Source organism: Drosophila virilis, chromosome X, assembly GCF_030788295.1.
Source record: "Drosophila virilis strain 15010-1051.87 chromosome X, Dvir_AGI_RSII-ME, whole genome shotgun sequence".
In the NCBI taxonomy this organism is placed as follows: domain Eukaryota; kingdom Metazoa; phylum Arthropoda; class Insecta; order Diptera; family Drosophilidae; genus Drosophila; species Drosophila virilis.
Window position 1 is genome coordinate 7,426,294 of NC_091543.1, and position 15,925 is coordinate 7,442,218.

The 15,925-nt window shown below is 43.0% G+C and overlaps 1 protein-coding gene across 6 annotated transcripts in view; it reads left to right on the forward strand.

The window, feature by feature from the left end:
* The window catches only part of HDAC4 (histone deacetylase 4), a 33,808-nt gene that overhangs the window by 14,015 nt on the left and 3,868 nt on the right, over window positions 1–15,925 (forward strand). For 2 of the 6 annotated variants that reach the window (XM_032440632.2, XM_002056925.4), the window contains 9 exons: window positions 6,463–6,570; window positions 8,695–8,955; window positions 9,034–9,107; window positions 9,205–9,335; window positions 10,364–10,510; window positions 12,023–12,954; window positions 13,021–14,178; window positions 14,267–14,386; window positions 14,749–15,183. In XM_032440632.2, coding sequence (XP_032296523.1) covers window positions 6,463–6,570; window positions 8,695–8,955; window positions 9,034–9,107; window positions 9,205–9,335; window positions 10,364–10,510; window positions 12,023–12,954; window positions 13,021–14,178; window positions 14,267–14,386; window positions 14,749–15,183 — 3,366 coding nt within the window. Of the gene's footprint in view, window positions 1–4,149; window positions 4,340–6,462; window positions 6,571–8,694; window positions 8,956–9,033; window positions 9,108–9,204; window positions 9,336–10,363; window positions 10,511–12,022; window positions 12,955–13,020; window positions 14,179–14,266; window positions 14,387–14,748; window positions 15,184–15,925 lie in introns of those variants that run through there. The other 4 variants (XM_070209258.1, XM_015170125.3, XM_015170123.3 and 1 more) reach the window with 4 other exon arrangements.

Here is a 15,925-nt window from a genome sequence, read left to right on the forward strand (position 1 = left end):
CCATGTTGCTCTGTTCTGCCTAAAGCTAAAGACTTTTGGAAATATTTCATTTAAGATAAAATTACGCACTGGATTCTGTCTATTTTCCTGTAGGGTACACACGACTAGCGATACTCTTACTTGTCTATCTAAACATATATACAAATATATGTCTGATAACTGTGTTGATGATAAAGCCAAAGCAAGGAAGAGCGTTCGGGTAGGGAACGACCGACTAGGGAATACCCTCGACCTTCTTCTACCTACTCCAAATGTAGCATAAAAACAAGTACTTAGTGTGCTCTATTCGAGATTGCGCGACTAGGAGATACTCTTCATCTTCTTCTACAAACAAAAAAGAGATTTGCTCAAACAAAAAAAAAAACAGTATTTCGATATCGATTAGCGGAAAGAAACTTGTGCTGCGAGATAATTAGGAGACTCTTCGTTCAGAAGTTCAAGTCTCTAGCTCTTAAAGGTTCTGATGCTATTGATGCTGATCGGGAGTATATATACTTGATGGGGTCGCAGATGCTTTCAACCGCCTGTTACATGCACTTGCAACAAACCAATATACCCTTTCTCGACATTTTCAAGGAGTGCAGGGAGACTTGGCTTACAATCGGAGAGTCTCTCGACAAACATGGGAAAGAGCATCGCGCAGTCGCCTATAGCCGACGGCTGCCTGCTGCCAGCTTCTTGCTTATTTTCTTCTGGTTCTAAATTTAAACGCGTGTACAACTTAATGATTCTATATTTATTGTTTTCTCTACGAAAATATGTACCGAGTATTTTGCGCATTCTTTTTTGCCTTTTGCCTTTTGCTTTTTGCTTTTTGCTTTTGCTTTTCTTTTTAAATAAAACGGCGATTGTGCTATAAATAAAAATCAAATGCTAGCCAAGAGAGCGCGGTTGAGAGAGCGACTGAGAGAGTGGGAGTGCGAGAGAGAGAGAGAGAGCGTAAAGTGTAGCCTGGCTAAATATGCGGGCAACAGCTAAAGTCGCTCAGCTTTTTTCCAGCTGCATTCGGCTAATCGCAGCGATTATCAGCCATAAACTGATTTAGCTTCTTTTTTTTTAGCCAAAATGTGCCAAGTTAGCTTTTTTGGGATTTTTTTTTAAAGCTATTTTTAACACGCGTGCAGCTAGTTTGTGCGCGCACAGCGAGTGCTCACTGTAGCTGCACAGCTTTGTTGTCTCGCTGCCGCCGTCCACGTCGCAGTCGACGTCGCCGTCGCCGTCGCAGTCGACCTCATGGCCCAACAGCAGCAACATGTGCAGCAGGCGGCCGACCAACCCCGTCCCTCGTCCCCCGTCTCCCCCACCTCCTCTGCTGCCGGCCCGCTAGCGATTGCCTTGTTGCATACAATTTATAGCCAGATTTTATTTTTGGCTTCTTACTTTGTGCATTGCGGCCTGTGTGTGTGTGTGTGTGTGTGTGTGTGTGTGTGCGTGTGTGTGTGCGTGTGTGTGTGTGTTTTGTTTTCTTTTGAATTTTTCGTATTTTTGGTTCAAGTGTTCTGCTTCTTATTCATATTGTAGTTGCTAAAGTGTTGCCTGTCCAACACCAACACCACCCCCCCCCCTCCCCCCATATACCCCCCACTCCCCTCCCTCACACCGTCCACCGCCCACCGCGCGCCACTGCGTTTGCCTTTTTGCCTCGACGCTTGCCGTTTTTGTTATTTTTACATTTTCCTTTGAATTTATTTTTATTTTTGTGTTTTATAAACTCTGTGGGTTTTATTTTTAACAAAAGAACACAAAAAAAAAAAGAAACAAATTGTTTATATATATATATATACACACACAAATAGAAACGGGCGAAAGAGATGGCGCGAGTGAAAGAACTATAACTGTAAAACTAAAACAAATGGGAAGAACTAATCACAGCTCTTTCGCAGCTTTGTTGTTGTTGTTGTTATATATTTATAAAAATCGGTGGCACGAGCAAATTGTAAATTAGTGGATGTTGGGGAGGCGGGGGGCGACGGGCGCACTGTGCTAATTAGACGGTGAGGGGTGGGGGTGGTGGAGAGAGGGGGTTGAAATTGTGAACCAACTAAAACCGGATGAACATCTAATAGATACTTAAATGTACGCATTTCATATGCAGCACATACTCAAAGTATCTTTCGCATACTCAAACTCATTGCTTACATGCAGCAACATATTCATTGCACTTACTCGGAAATATTCAATGTTATTCAAATATACTTGCTAAATGTCTTAGAGGTATAAATGTATTCCAAAATATACCCACGTAAATTGACATACTCAAATTCAAACTCGTACTCGGACTCGTACTCATACTAATACTCGTACTCATACTCATTTTCATACTCATACTCATTTTCATACTCATACTCATACTCATACTCATACTCATACTCATACTCATACTCGTACTCGTACTCGTACTCATACTCATACTCATACTCATACTCATACTCATACTCATACTCATACTCATACTCATACTCATGCTTGATTCTATACTCAAAATATTCGGAATGCACTTTAAAAAATTATACTCGTTAGCTACTTAAATCATGCTTATCGCATAAACAAATACATTCAAATACCTACTCGTACATATTTGATCATACAAGCTTGTCGCATACTCAAACATACTCTACATTCTCATTCATACCCGTATCTTTCTACAAATTCATATCAGCTACACAGCTACAACTCAAACAATTGTCATAGTAACTCTTTTCATAACCTTCTACACTCACATGTATTCATTCATTCATTCCCAAGAGAAGCTCATGCATATGCGATTCCCGCGTGTGCCTGAAATACTCATAAAATATTCAAATGATTCTACACACATGCATATACCCAAATCATACTCATACTGCAAACTAATTAAATATTCAAATGTATTCATCTATCGAATGATTTAATTCAATTACATTCAATTATAGCAAATGCTAGCACTTCGTTCGTTGTTCGTTTTGGTATATTTACTTGATATCAAATGGTTTTAGCTATAAACCCAAAGCATTATCACCAAATAGATCTATTTATAGAACATGCTCTGAATGACTTATTTGAATTTGAAGTGCTTCAAATGCGAGTACTCGTTGCATTCATTTTGGGGGAATTTTTATTGATTCCCATTTGCTCGAAAAAGCGTCTCCGTAAACTGAAGACAAACAACATCGTTATTATTATTATTATTATTATTATGTATTATCGGAAGGCAAGTTTTTCTATTTATATGGGCGTGTCTGTGTGTTGTCTTTGGCCCCCGTTATAATTATAGCACAGGCCTTTTATAATTATAGCATGCGCTTTGGCCAGCAGAATGCTTAAACAAAAAAGTTGTGCAAGGCAAATACTGATGGGTGGGCGGGGGCGTTCTCTAGCAAGGGGGGTGGTAATCAGGTGCAACAGCAGTTTCTACGAATTCTTCAATATGGCATATGCTCTGCTGCTGCTGCTGCTGCTGCTGCTCAGAGCGAAGGCTTGCAAACAAAACGCCCGTTTGTCTGCCGCCGCGAGACTGACCATGCGAGCGAGAGCGAGAGCGAGAGAGAGAGAGAGAGCGAGAGTAATTAAAAATGAAGAGAGCGCCGAGCGTAAGCAGCGAGAGTGGCAGGCAAACGTTCAATCAGCTCGCTCGCGAGCTTCGTGCGCTTTGGCTAGCGAATAACTGTATCTAAATTTGTGTTTATATTTGATTTTTGCGCCAGTTCGCGAGTCGCGCCAGTCGCTTGAGTGAAACTGAAATGAAAGCGCGTTCGACGAATGCCAAAGCCAAACGAAAACAGACGCAACACCAGCAGCAGCGCACTCAACAGTCAATAGTCCAATTGGTCGTACCATCTATCCAATTGGTATCCGAAATATACCAATTGGAGTCAACCGTTTGAAACGCGACGCGTCGCTGTGAAAATTCAATGTTCAGATCAAATACAATTTCTAATAAATACACAGCAAAAGCCACGGCAGAAAAGCAAAAAGAATTATAGACAATTAAGACAACACAAAAAAAAAAAAAAAATAAATAAATATGAAGAACATAAACTAAAAAAAAAATAAATAAAGCCCAAGAGCGGCGCGCATATTTCTACAGATTATTTATTAGTGTAGTTCTGTCTAATATATATACATATAAATATTTTTTTTTTTACTGTTTTGCCCAAAAGCTGTGAATACAAAAAGCTTACGAAAAGTATCCAAAAAATACCACAAAAATATTACAAAAACAAAAACCAATTAGAAAACAAAAACCAACAACAAGACAACGTTTTTCAGTGCGTGCGCGTGTTTGTGCTTGTGTGTGTGTGTGTGTGCGTCCAATTGGAGTAAGCGTCGCGTTAAGGTCATGGAAACATATCAGCAGCATGTACGTAATAAAGAGAGCGCCCGATAGCGCCAGCAGAGCCAGAATCACTTCGTGAGAGCGAGAGAGGCAGCGAGAGCGAGAGCGCAACCAATAATCATCAATTTATGATCTCTTTTGATGAATTGTGACGCGTGATTTGCTTAGCTAATTCATTTGTGTAATAGCTATTGATGTGTGCGTGCATGTGTGTGTGTGTGCGCGTGTGTGTGTGCGTGTGTATGTGTATCCGTCACAGTGAATCACAGTGCATTCATCCAACCCATTCATCACAGTGTGATTCATTTCAATTGCACTAATTATCTAATTGATCAGCTTTTAACAATTCAATCTTTGAAATTTTTTTTTTTTTGAATTGTTGTTTTTGTCCACAAAGTTTTTAAGTAAATTAAGTAAAAGTTATGAAGTTGCAAGTTTTATTAATTTTTTATTAAAATATAAACTTAATTTGGTCATATCGAAACCTGTTTCTATGAGAACTATTTGGAAAAGGTTTTTTGCAGACATTGACACTTGTTTGAAGTATAAAAGTACTTGAAAGCGAGAAAGACAAGCTTGCTTCGTTATGCCGAAGATTAGATACCCTTTCAGCAGCAAAGCAAATTTTTAATATGCATTAAAACCCAATTTTTGAGCAATGTTTTTTTTAGAGAATGTCTCGACTGAGGGGGGGGGGGGGGGGTCGAATATATATATATAAAATTTGTATTTTTGAAATTGTCTAAGCGTTACATACCTGCTGGAAAAATCAAAGGACCCTCTGCAAGTCAAATTAAAGTCCGATTGGAGTGGGTTTAAGATTGGGAATTTACAGCCAACCAGACACTTCATTATCTTCACAAGGGTTTAAAGCTCTTGAAAAAAGAAAAATTGTCGTGTTTTTTGTGTGAATCCCCCTGTATCAAGTACAGTGATCGCACGCAAGTTGAAACGTGGGCGTTACAGGTATCCAGATAAGAAGCACAGCAACAGGTTAGAATCCAAATGGAACTTTTTAATGTGTTTTAATTGAATAATCTAATGATTGCGCTGTGCTCACAAATTTTATGAAAGGTGCTGGAAAATAACTGATTCTCAAAAGATTCGATAAAGAAAATGACTCTGAGAAACTCTTATATAGGCAAATTTTAAGAGATTTGCGACACCTAAGCCGCCTATTATTTAGTCGAAAGTGCTCGATAAAGGGAAATCTAGCATAAAAAGACTAAGGAATACCCTGAACCTTTTTGTAGCGATAAAATGAAAGATATTTGATTTGTATAAACTTTTCTAGCTTTTAAAACGAAAAAGATTTGCACAAGAAGCGAAATTGCGATATTGCTTTGTATCGATTTCTTCGCATCGGGTGAAGTTATCGTTTATCGGAAAGAAACTCGACTCGGCTGTTGATGCTGATCAGGAATATATATAGTTTAATTTATTAATTAATTAGATAATATATATAGATACTGCAAACCATTTCCGATTTTGCAAAAGGGTTTTTTTTTAACTATTTTATCATATATACCATATTATAAAGTTTCAGCTGAAAAGGGTATTTCATATTTTATTGAATTCCCAAAAACATTTTTCTCTTGTCAACTGAATTTGTTGCCGTTTTATGATCTCAACTGCCTGTGTCTGGTTTTTCCACATTTTCCCAGCAGCCACAGCTTTACCCAAAATATTTCATTCTGCACTCTGATGTCTGTTATTATCGCCCAATATATATACATATATATATGTATATATATATTTATATATATCTATTATTTATATATCTATATAGTTTGTGAGTTCTTTGAACTGCAGTTTTGTAGGCTCTTGAGGGAATCGCTTGGCAAATAGAAACTTGACATTGAAATTATTCAAACAGATCCATTTAGCGGATTTAACAAATATATTCCCTCCTCTAGCTGCTCTGCCCACGCCCTCGCATTCAATTGTGGCTATGCGTCACATTTCTTTTGGCCACATTTGCAAAGATCTTTGGGCCAATTACTCAGAGCCATTTAATGATCTACCCACGATATTTACCACAACATCACGATCGAACGCGTGCTCTCTCTCTCTCTCTCACTTCCTCTCGCTCTCTCTTGATCGCCCTCTCATTCTCACTCTCTGTCTCTCTCTGTGTGTGCTTGCAGCTGAAGAAAAGCCAGGAGCTGCAGAAGCAGCGACTATTCCACTCGTATCAGGAGCAGACGAAACAAATGGAACTGGAGCATAAAATGCAATTGGAGCACAAATATCATGTGAGTACCTAGAAAAAAAAGAAAAAAAAAAAGAAAACAACGACGACGAGAACAACAAACAATCTTCAAGGGGAGCAGATCACATCGATACTGATAAAGCTGGTCGGCGGCATCTATTATCTATCTACCCTGTACACCCATTTCCCAATGGCTGTAGAAGGGTATGCATGGCTATGGCAGGCAGTTGGAGATGCCTTCATGTGCGACCGGGTCGATATAGTCCGTGGCTTATGTTTGTGTGACAGCTGTTCCACATTCCACAAACTCGATAAAAATCGATTAAGATTCTTTAGATTAATCTACTAAATATTGATTAAGCTGAAGTCTGTTAGCAATCCACGAAATTAGGATTAAACCGGAGTTTGTTAATCTAAATAATCGATTATATTTCAATAGCTCAGTCCGTTCTAAGAAAAACGATAAATATCGGTCGAAAGTTTTCAGCTTAATCGACGTAATTTGACTTAAGCTGATGTTTGTGAACAATCCACGTAATTTGGATTAAACTGTAGATTGTGAAACGATATAATCGATTCAATAATTACAACGGCACCGTCCGTGAGGGGCAATTCGATAAATATCGATTTAAATGAAGTACTTTTTGCAGCATATCTTGCTTTATTTGAGAATAATTTATTTTATATATTTTCCTTTACGTCGTAGACAAGTGCATTTTTTGTATAGCTATTTTGATAGCGCTGCTTGCTTTAATCCAACCGATAAATATCGATGCCCAACGCGCGCTTTTTGAGCACGCCTTGTGAAGTTAAAGAACTTGATCATATTCATATATTCATGTGTATTCATGTATCACAGACAGATGCATTTTGCTTATTAGCATTTCGATAGCTTAGTCCATTTTAAACAAACCAATAATTATCGATTTTTAAGACAAGGCTGTTGAGTTTATTATGTTGAATTTGAGAGCTAGATCACGACAAGTGTCTTATGTACCTGCTTATGAGCCATTAGCAAATGATATATGACAAAGGTTATTCGGTAACTAGCCTCGTTCTACATAAATCGATAACAATCGCTTTGGTAACTGGCCTCGATAACTAGCCTCGTTCTACATAAATCGATGACAATCGTTTTGTTATGTCTAGTTTGAGTTTGTTTGACTCGATATTGACGGATGTCCAGTGTCAGTTGTAGGTTCTCTGTTAACGTGGCCAAATCATTTATATGTCAAAAACTCCAGATCGATAAATATCGATTTCAAAATTGTTTTATTGAGTTGAGATATTGCAGTTGTTTATTGTGTGTATAAAGAGAATGTATACACACACAACGTACACCAAGAGACATACGCTTATGCACGTTTATCGATCACTTTCTGCATTTAAGAGCGAAAATCGATAACTATCGAATATTTTAGCGATAGCTTTTCTCTGCGCACAGGGTATCAACGAAGTCGAGCAGCCGCAACTAACACACTTTTATTTATTTTGTCTGTTTTTTTGTCCTCTCTTTAAATTGTGGCTGTGGCTGTTGTTGTTGTTGTTGTTGTTGCAGTTGATCGCGATGTCGGCGCGTGGGTAGCAAAACAAAAAAATACAAAATAAAAAAGCAAAAATAAATTATCAAATTGGCCGGCGCTTGGCCGGAAATGCCGCCCTGCGAGATGACTAAACTAAGGCAACAACAACAACAACAACTCAAACAACAACAACAACTTAAACAACAACAACAACAGCAACAGAAACCAAAACAACTTGACAAACAGCAAAAACAAGAACACGACCAAACAACATTTGCAACAAAACAATCAGAATTGCAAAAAACTAGAAAGAAAGGCTATGCACCGGCTATGAAGCCGCAGATTAGATACCCTTGCAAAAATATGATGAATAAAAATATATAAAATTCGGCACGCCGCAGATTAGATACCCTTGCAGACATTTTGCCCAGCTAGAAACAAACAAAAGACATGTCTATATCGACGCGGTTATGCGTGGATGCCGCTCAGGTTCATTTATGTATGTGAATTAATCGAATGCATTTCGCGACATTTGACAATTATTAATACCCTAACCGAGCAGGAGGGTGTATAAAAATTAAATAAATTCTATTTGCCCCGAAACAACAACAAAAACTCTCTCGAACTTACTGTAATTTATTCAGTTTGCGGTGCATTCACATGGCGCTTTCCAGGAATTGCGGGAACAGAGCATGGAGCAGCATCGCCAGCAACAACAACAACACCAACAACAACACCAACAACAACAACAGCAGCAACAGCAACAACAGCAGCAGCATCAGCAACAGCATCAGCAACAACAACAACAGCAGCAGCAGCAGCGGGAGCGAAGGGAACGGGAGGTGATGAAGCGCAAGGAGAATTGCAGCGCAAATGCGAGTCCCGAAGTCAAACAGATACTCAGTGTAACTATAAAGTCCACACGCTCTCACTCACTCGCACTCACACGCTCTCTCTCTCTCTCTCTCTCTGTCTCTCCTTAGTGCTTTCTCATGAGCCGCAAATCGCAGGCGGTGGCACCGAATGGCACAACAACAACCTCGCCCTATCGCAATCGGTAAGGATATTGCCACAGGCGACTAGCTAAAAGCTCTACAATTCTCTCCATCTCTCTCTCCCTCTCTCTCTCTCTCTCTCACACACTGTCGCTACAGCGGCGTGGTGAAGAGCTCCTCGGGCGAATCCTTGCCCGCGGGCACCGTTACCAGCGCACATCCCTATAAAATACCACAGCCGCCGGCCTCACTGCTCAAATATGAATCTGATTTCCCCTTGCGGAAAACGGGTAAGTTAATGTCCCCATTAGCTCCATTTTGTGTGTACGCCCACCTCCCCCCGTGCCCACCTTTTACACGCCCAGCCCCTTGATTAACCAATATTCTGCCTCTGCTTGGCGTGTCAAAGTGTTGCCAACTTGTTGCATCGCTTGTTTACTACTAAACAAATGACAAAAAAGAAGAAATCCCAAAGCTAGAAGAACTTAATCTTAGTCTGATCGGCAGCAAGAATTTGAAGAAAGAAGCAGAGATAAGCTTTAAGAGAAGGCATAGTTGAATGTTTCTCTAGAGTTTATAGAGAATTGAAATAAGGGAACTTCTTGACAAAAAAAAAAGAAGAAGATACGAAACTATGAAAACTAGAAGAACTTCATCTTAGTCTGATCTGCAGCAAGAATTTGAACAGAGCCAGAAAGAAGCAGAGATAAGCTTTAGGAGAAGGCGCATAGTTTAATGTAGAGAATGGGCATAAGGAAACTTCTTTAAAATCAAAAGGAAATCGAACTGGCAACGCTTGCTTACTACAAAAAAATGCCAAAAAAAAAAGAAGATGAAGAATATACCAGAGTTTGATTAAGTTATTCAAATTAGATAAGTGCATATTACACAAATACAGATGAGATAAGTTTAAGCAGCGATTTAACAGAAGAGTCCCTCGATAACATTTAATAGGTTCATTTTAAGAGGTTTTATGCCCCGTATAAAAGATAAACAACAAATTACATTACATGATAATCTGATTAGTCGAGCTAAAAGAAAGTCTAGCTTAGAGAAGAAGTATGTAGATAGGTTTCAATTCATTGATAGAGGCCCTGTTATGAAGCATGTTACTAAAAATGAAACATTAAATGACTAACGAAATGGCCAAGAGCAGAACTGAAGTCTAGACAAAAGTATGGGTCGAAAGGTCAAGACAGCAATGTCTAGACTCAATCTCAAACACACACACACACACATGGACACATGGACACACAAATTACCATAACTATATCTAGCATATGATATATGTATATATGTATGTGTATATCTGCATCAGCATCGGAGCCGAATCTGCTGAAGATACGACTCAAGCAGAGCGTCATCGAGCGCAAGGCACGCATCGGTGGGCCCGCGGGCGCGCGGCGTCACGAACGGCTGTTGCAGGCCGCCCAGCGAAGGCATCAGAAGAACTCGGTTCTAACAAGTACGTATAACATTCGTAGACACACACACACACACACACACACACACACACACACACACACACACACACACATACACATACAAGCACACATGCACACACACGATTAGCGAGTACGGCCATGCGGCAGGCGTAGAACCACTTACTTCTCTTTTTTGGGTTCAACGCAAACGGAACTGGATATCAAGGCATTAACATATACGCAAAGCGGAAAGCTCTTCGGATCGCAACAACAACAACAGCAACATCTATAACAATATCTATAATAATATTGATTATCGGGGAGATCTATGTATATAGATCTCGTTATCGATGGATAGATCAATGAATTGATTATAATTATATACAATATAGTATATCAAGTTCTATCAGAGACCATGACAAGCCAAAAACCATGCGTATGGCTATAATAGCCTGATTCCACTGTGTTCAACATTTGTTACATTTACAAACTTCACATTCTGCCTTTCCATTAGCAAGTGCCAGTTGCCAATAACATATGAATGACAAAATCGGCTAGATTTCATTTATCTAAGCGCACGAAGTAGAGCCTGCATTTAATAGAGTTTTCGCGAGATTTGGCCATCTATAAATATTTAAAACTGTGGGATACGTAAAATATGAAATTATAATTTCATAATACTTTCATGTTATCCATTTATCCAAAATTCGATAAATTAATGCAAAAAAAAAAGAAGAGATTTACTCGGGGCGAATACCAACATTTTTTGTAAATGTGACAAATGTGATTGCTTACGGGAAACTGTACAGGCAACATACTTCACATTCCCAAAAGAATGTATGAAATTTTGCCAGTGAAATTAGGCTATAACTTGGGGGCAATATCAACATTTGTTGCAAATGTGGCAAATGTGGGCAACTTAATTTAAATTCACAAACAAATGTAAGAAATGTTGAAAGTGGAATTAGGCAATTAATCGGGGCAAATATCAACATTTTAAGCAAATTTGATTTACATTTTATTCAGTTACTTAATTTTAAGTTTTTTCCTTCTTTTCTTCAACACAGACACACACACACACACACACACATACACACTCAACCAAGAAACTTTTGATAAAGCCCATTAAAAAGGGTTTTACATCGATTTTTTGCCCAAACTATCGAAATTTGTTGCGTTCTTTTTAATTAAATTGCTGTTGTAACTTTTGCTATTATTATTGTTGCTATTATTATTATTATTATTATTATTGTTGTTGTTGTTGTTGTTGTTATTTTATCTAACCGAACGGCAGGCGAAACTTTCCAAATAATTGTTGTTTAATCAATTAACTGAACCTAACCGCAAATTAACCAAATGCTGTTGCCGCGCCCCCTTTTTTTTGCCGCTGCCGCCGCCGCCGCCGCCGCATGGCCAACTGAGGAGCACAAAAAAGTCACCAAATCCATTAAAATATATATATATATATATCTTTGTATATATATATATATCTTTGTGTATATCTATATGGTATACCCTAATTCAAGAGAAAACCTTTCGCTTTTGTCTTGAAGACTGCAACAGCACGCCGGATTCTGGTCCCAATTCGCCGCCCTCGTCGACTGGCATGTCAGTGGGCGTGGTCGGTAGCCGGGGCTCACCGACCAGCGCACCCATACAGGAGGAGAACGAGGAGGTCAATCAATACCAGCCCGGCCAGCGCAGCAGCATCAACGACCTGCCGCTGTTCAGTTCGCCCTCCCTGCCAAACATATCGCTGGGACGTCCGCATTTAACCAACGCCCAGGCGGGCCAGGCCAACTATGCCATGTTCGCTGCACTGCGTCAGCATGTGGCAGCTACAGGCGCTGGCGGCGTGCCTCCGGTGCCCGTTGGCGTCGGCGTGGGCGTGGCTGGCACACCGCCCACCTATTATAATCCGCTGGCCATGTCGTTTGGCAGGCAAGCGGCGCCACCGCCGCCGCCGCCGCTCTCCATGATGCCCGCCACGGGCATTGCGCCGCAGCCATCGCCAGTTGTGCGCTCCGCATCGGCCACATCAACGTCCTCGTCGCAGGCATCGCTGGTGGGGGATACGGCGCCGCCGCAGGCGCATGCCGCATCCACAATTCTGCCCTCGTCCTCGTCCTATATGCAGCTGGGCGGCGTATCTGGCGCCTCGGCTGTTAATCTTCATGCTGCCGCTGTCGCCGTTGCTGCCGCCGCTGCCGCTGCCGCTGGCGCCGGCACATTGCCGCCCACAAACAGCCACGGTCATGCCCTGTATGGTCATGGTCAGCACAATGCGCACGGACAGCATGCGCACGGGCACAGCGGCGCCGGGCATGTGCCCATCACAGACGCCCAGGTGGCCCAGGTGCATCTGCACAAGCAGGGCCACCGGCCACTCGGACGCACCCAGTCGGCGCCGCTGCCCCTGGGTCATCCGATGCTGACCGGCGCCGGCCAGCTGAACGTGGTGCAAACGCACTACGAGAATAGCGAGGTGAGTCCCCCAGGCTGGCTCTGTGCCCTTGGCCTAACCCAACGTTTTACACTCTTGCACTTGCAGGCGGAACGGCAGGCCTACGAGCATCAGGTGCTCACACAGAAGCTGCGCCAGAAGGTGCTGACGCGAAGCGATGCCGCCGCCGCTGCGGCAGCCGCTGCGGCAATACGCGAGCCGCAGCTTAGGGAGGAGGAGGATGATGATTCCGCCGCCGAGGTCATGGATCTCACCGACAAAAAGAAGCCGCCCAAGACGGTGCTCACGAGCACAATTGCGACCAGCACGTCACAGAACTTGCCGGAGGCGCTCGCTGCAGCCACCTACCGTGCGGCGGCCAAGTCGAGCAAGCTGCGGGATCAGGAGTATTTGCAGCAGCAGCGCGAGCTGCTCTTTCTGCAGGAGGAGGAGCTGGCCAAGGGCCTAATGCGTCCGCTATCGCGCACGCTGAGCAGCCCTCTGGTGCCGGGCCACGGCCTCAGCCAGATACCCGACACGGGCCAACATCCGACGCCCATTGTCACCTCATCATCGGCCGATCACATACCGCCCGTCAATCTGACGCTGCCCCACAAGCGGCAGCTACTTGGCAGTGTCTATGCCGCCCAACTGCGACAGCAGCAGCAGCAGCAGCTGGTGGAGAGCTCGGGACTGACGCACAAGAAGATCACGACGGGACTCGCGTACGATCCGCTGATGCTGAAGCATGCCTGCATTTGCGGTGACAATGCGCCGCATCCGGAGCACAGCGGCCGGCTGCAGAGCGTCTGGGCGCGTCTCAATGAGACGGATCTGGTCAAGCGCTGCGATCGCCTGCGCGCCCGCAAGGCCACCCAGGAGGAGCTGCAGACGGTGCACACGGAGGCGCATGCCATGCTCTTTGGCTCCAATCAGGGCCAGCTGACACGACCCAAGCTCGAGAGCACACTCTCCGCCAGCTTTGTGCGGCTCTCCTGCGGCGGCCTTGGCGTCGATCTGGATACCACCTGGAATGAGCATCATACGGCAATTGCCGCCCGCATGGCCGCCGGCTGTGTCATTGATTTGGCCTTCAAGACGGCCAAAGGTGATCTGCGCAACGGTTTCGCCGTCGTCCGTCCGCCCGGCCATCATGCGGAGGCCAATCTGGCCATGGGCTTCTGTTTCTTCAACTCGATTGCCATCGCAGCCAAGCTGCTGCGCCAGCGCGTGCCCGAAATGAAGCGCATCCTCATCGTGGATTGGGCAAGTCTCGAGACATGTTTAACCAGCAACCATCTAGGTCTAATCCATCTCTCTCTCTCTCTCTCTCTCCCTCCCTCTCTCTCTGCAGGATGTGCATCATGGCAATGGCACACAGCAAGCATTCTACCAAAGTCCCGACATTCTATATCTTTCCATACATCGACACGATGACGGTAACTTCTTTCCCGGCACAGGTGGCCCCACAGAGGTAAGTTACGGCCAGGATTTGGGCTCGGATCGAGACACAAGCTTTTTATTTTTGGGGCATTTAAAGTGGACGCAGAAACGAAGTGGGGCCCAGGGTATACCAAAAGTTAAGGCATGAATTCAATCATGTTTATATCTAGATAAATTCAATTCTTCGCAATATCAAAAATCGATAATTATCGATTTCCGAGAATAGTGTGCATCTGAAGCTTTAAGTTTATGCGAATCTTCACTTGGAAATCTTTATCATCTTTAATCTCTTAAGTCAATCTCGATCTTCCCTACTCTCTTGCTCGCTCTTACTCATGCGCTCTTTCTCCCTCTCTCTCTCTCTCTCTCTCTCCCTCTCTCTCGCTCTTGCAGTGCGGCGCCGGTGCTGGGCTCGGCTACAATGTGAACATCTCCTGGTCGGGCGCACTGAATCCACCGCTGGGCGATGCCGAGTATATCGCTGCATTCCGTACCGTTGTGATGCCCATCGCCAAGTGCTTTAATCCGGATATTGTGCTGGTCTCGTCGGGCTTCGATGCGGCCACCGGCCATCCGGCGCCCCTCGGCGGCTATCATGTCTCGCCCGCCTGCTTTGGCCTGATGACGCGCGAACTGCTCCAGCTGGCCAACGGCAAGGTGGTACTCGCCCTCGAGGGCGGCTACGATCTGGCGGCCATCTGTGATTCGGCGCAAGAGTGTGTCCGCGCCCTGCTTGGCGATCCGGCAGCCCCGATCCTGCCAAGCGAACTGGAGCGACCGCCCTGCCAGAATGCCATCAACACGCTGCAGAAGACCATTGCCATACAGGTGAGTTCCTGAGTAGACAGAGGATACCTAAAACCAAATCGGACTATTATATGCTATAGTTGTCATAGGCACGCTCGGCCCATAAGTAGGTTTTTCTATGAAGAAGCATTGGAAATATCGATAATTTCTTGCTTGATTCATGGGCAATATATTCTCCATATAGCACGACTTTATTATATCATTAGAACCGATCGAAACACTAGCTTTTTCTTTTTGCTGTGTTTTTTAACAAAATATCTCAGCAATTGGGAGTCTCACTTCCTCTCCATATATACCAGAAGCTACTATTCGACCGATCGTTCCAATTGCTTTACGATAAAGTCATCCGCTGTTGACAAGATCTTGCGCATATATGAAAATCATAATGGAACTATAATAATGAATTCCGAGTTTGATTAGGTTATCTTAATAAAAAAAAGAAGAGATTTCCTTACCAGAAAGTACTCTTGAATCGATCTTTTCTATGGCAGCTATAAAATATATTGATCCGATGTTGATAAGATTTAACGTAGATGTAGGGAGCATAGTAAAGCTAATAAATGCCGCATTTGGTGAAGCTATCTTTATAAGCAAAAAAGTTTTTCATACAAGAGCCTACGTTTCGGACTATCGTTCCTTTGGCAGCTATATGATATAGTGCTACGATCCGTCTAATTCCGGCATATGTTTCAAGCAGTTAGCTTTTATAGACTGGTTCGCATAAAAACAGACTGACGGACGAACAGATGGACAAACATGGCTC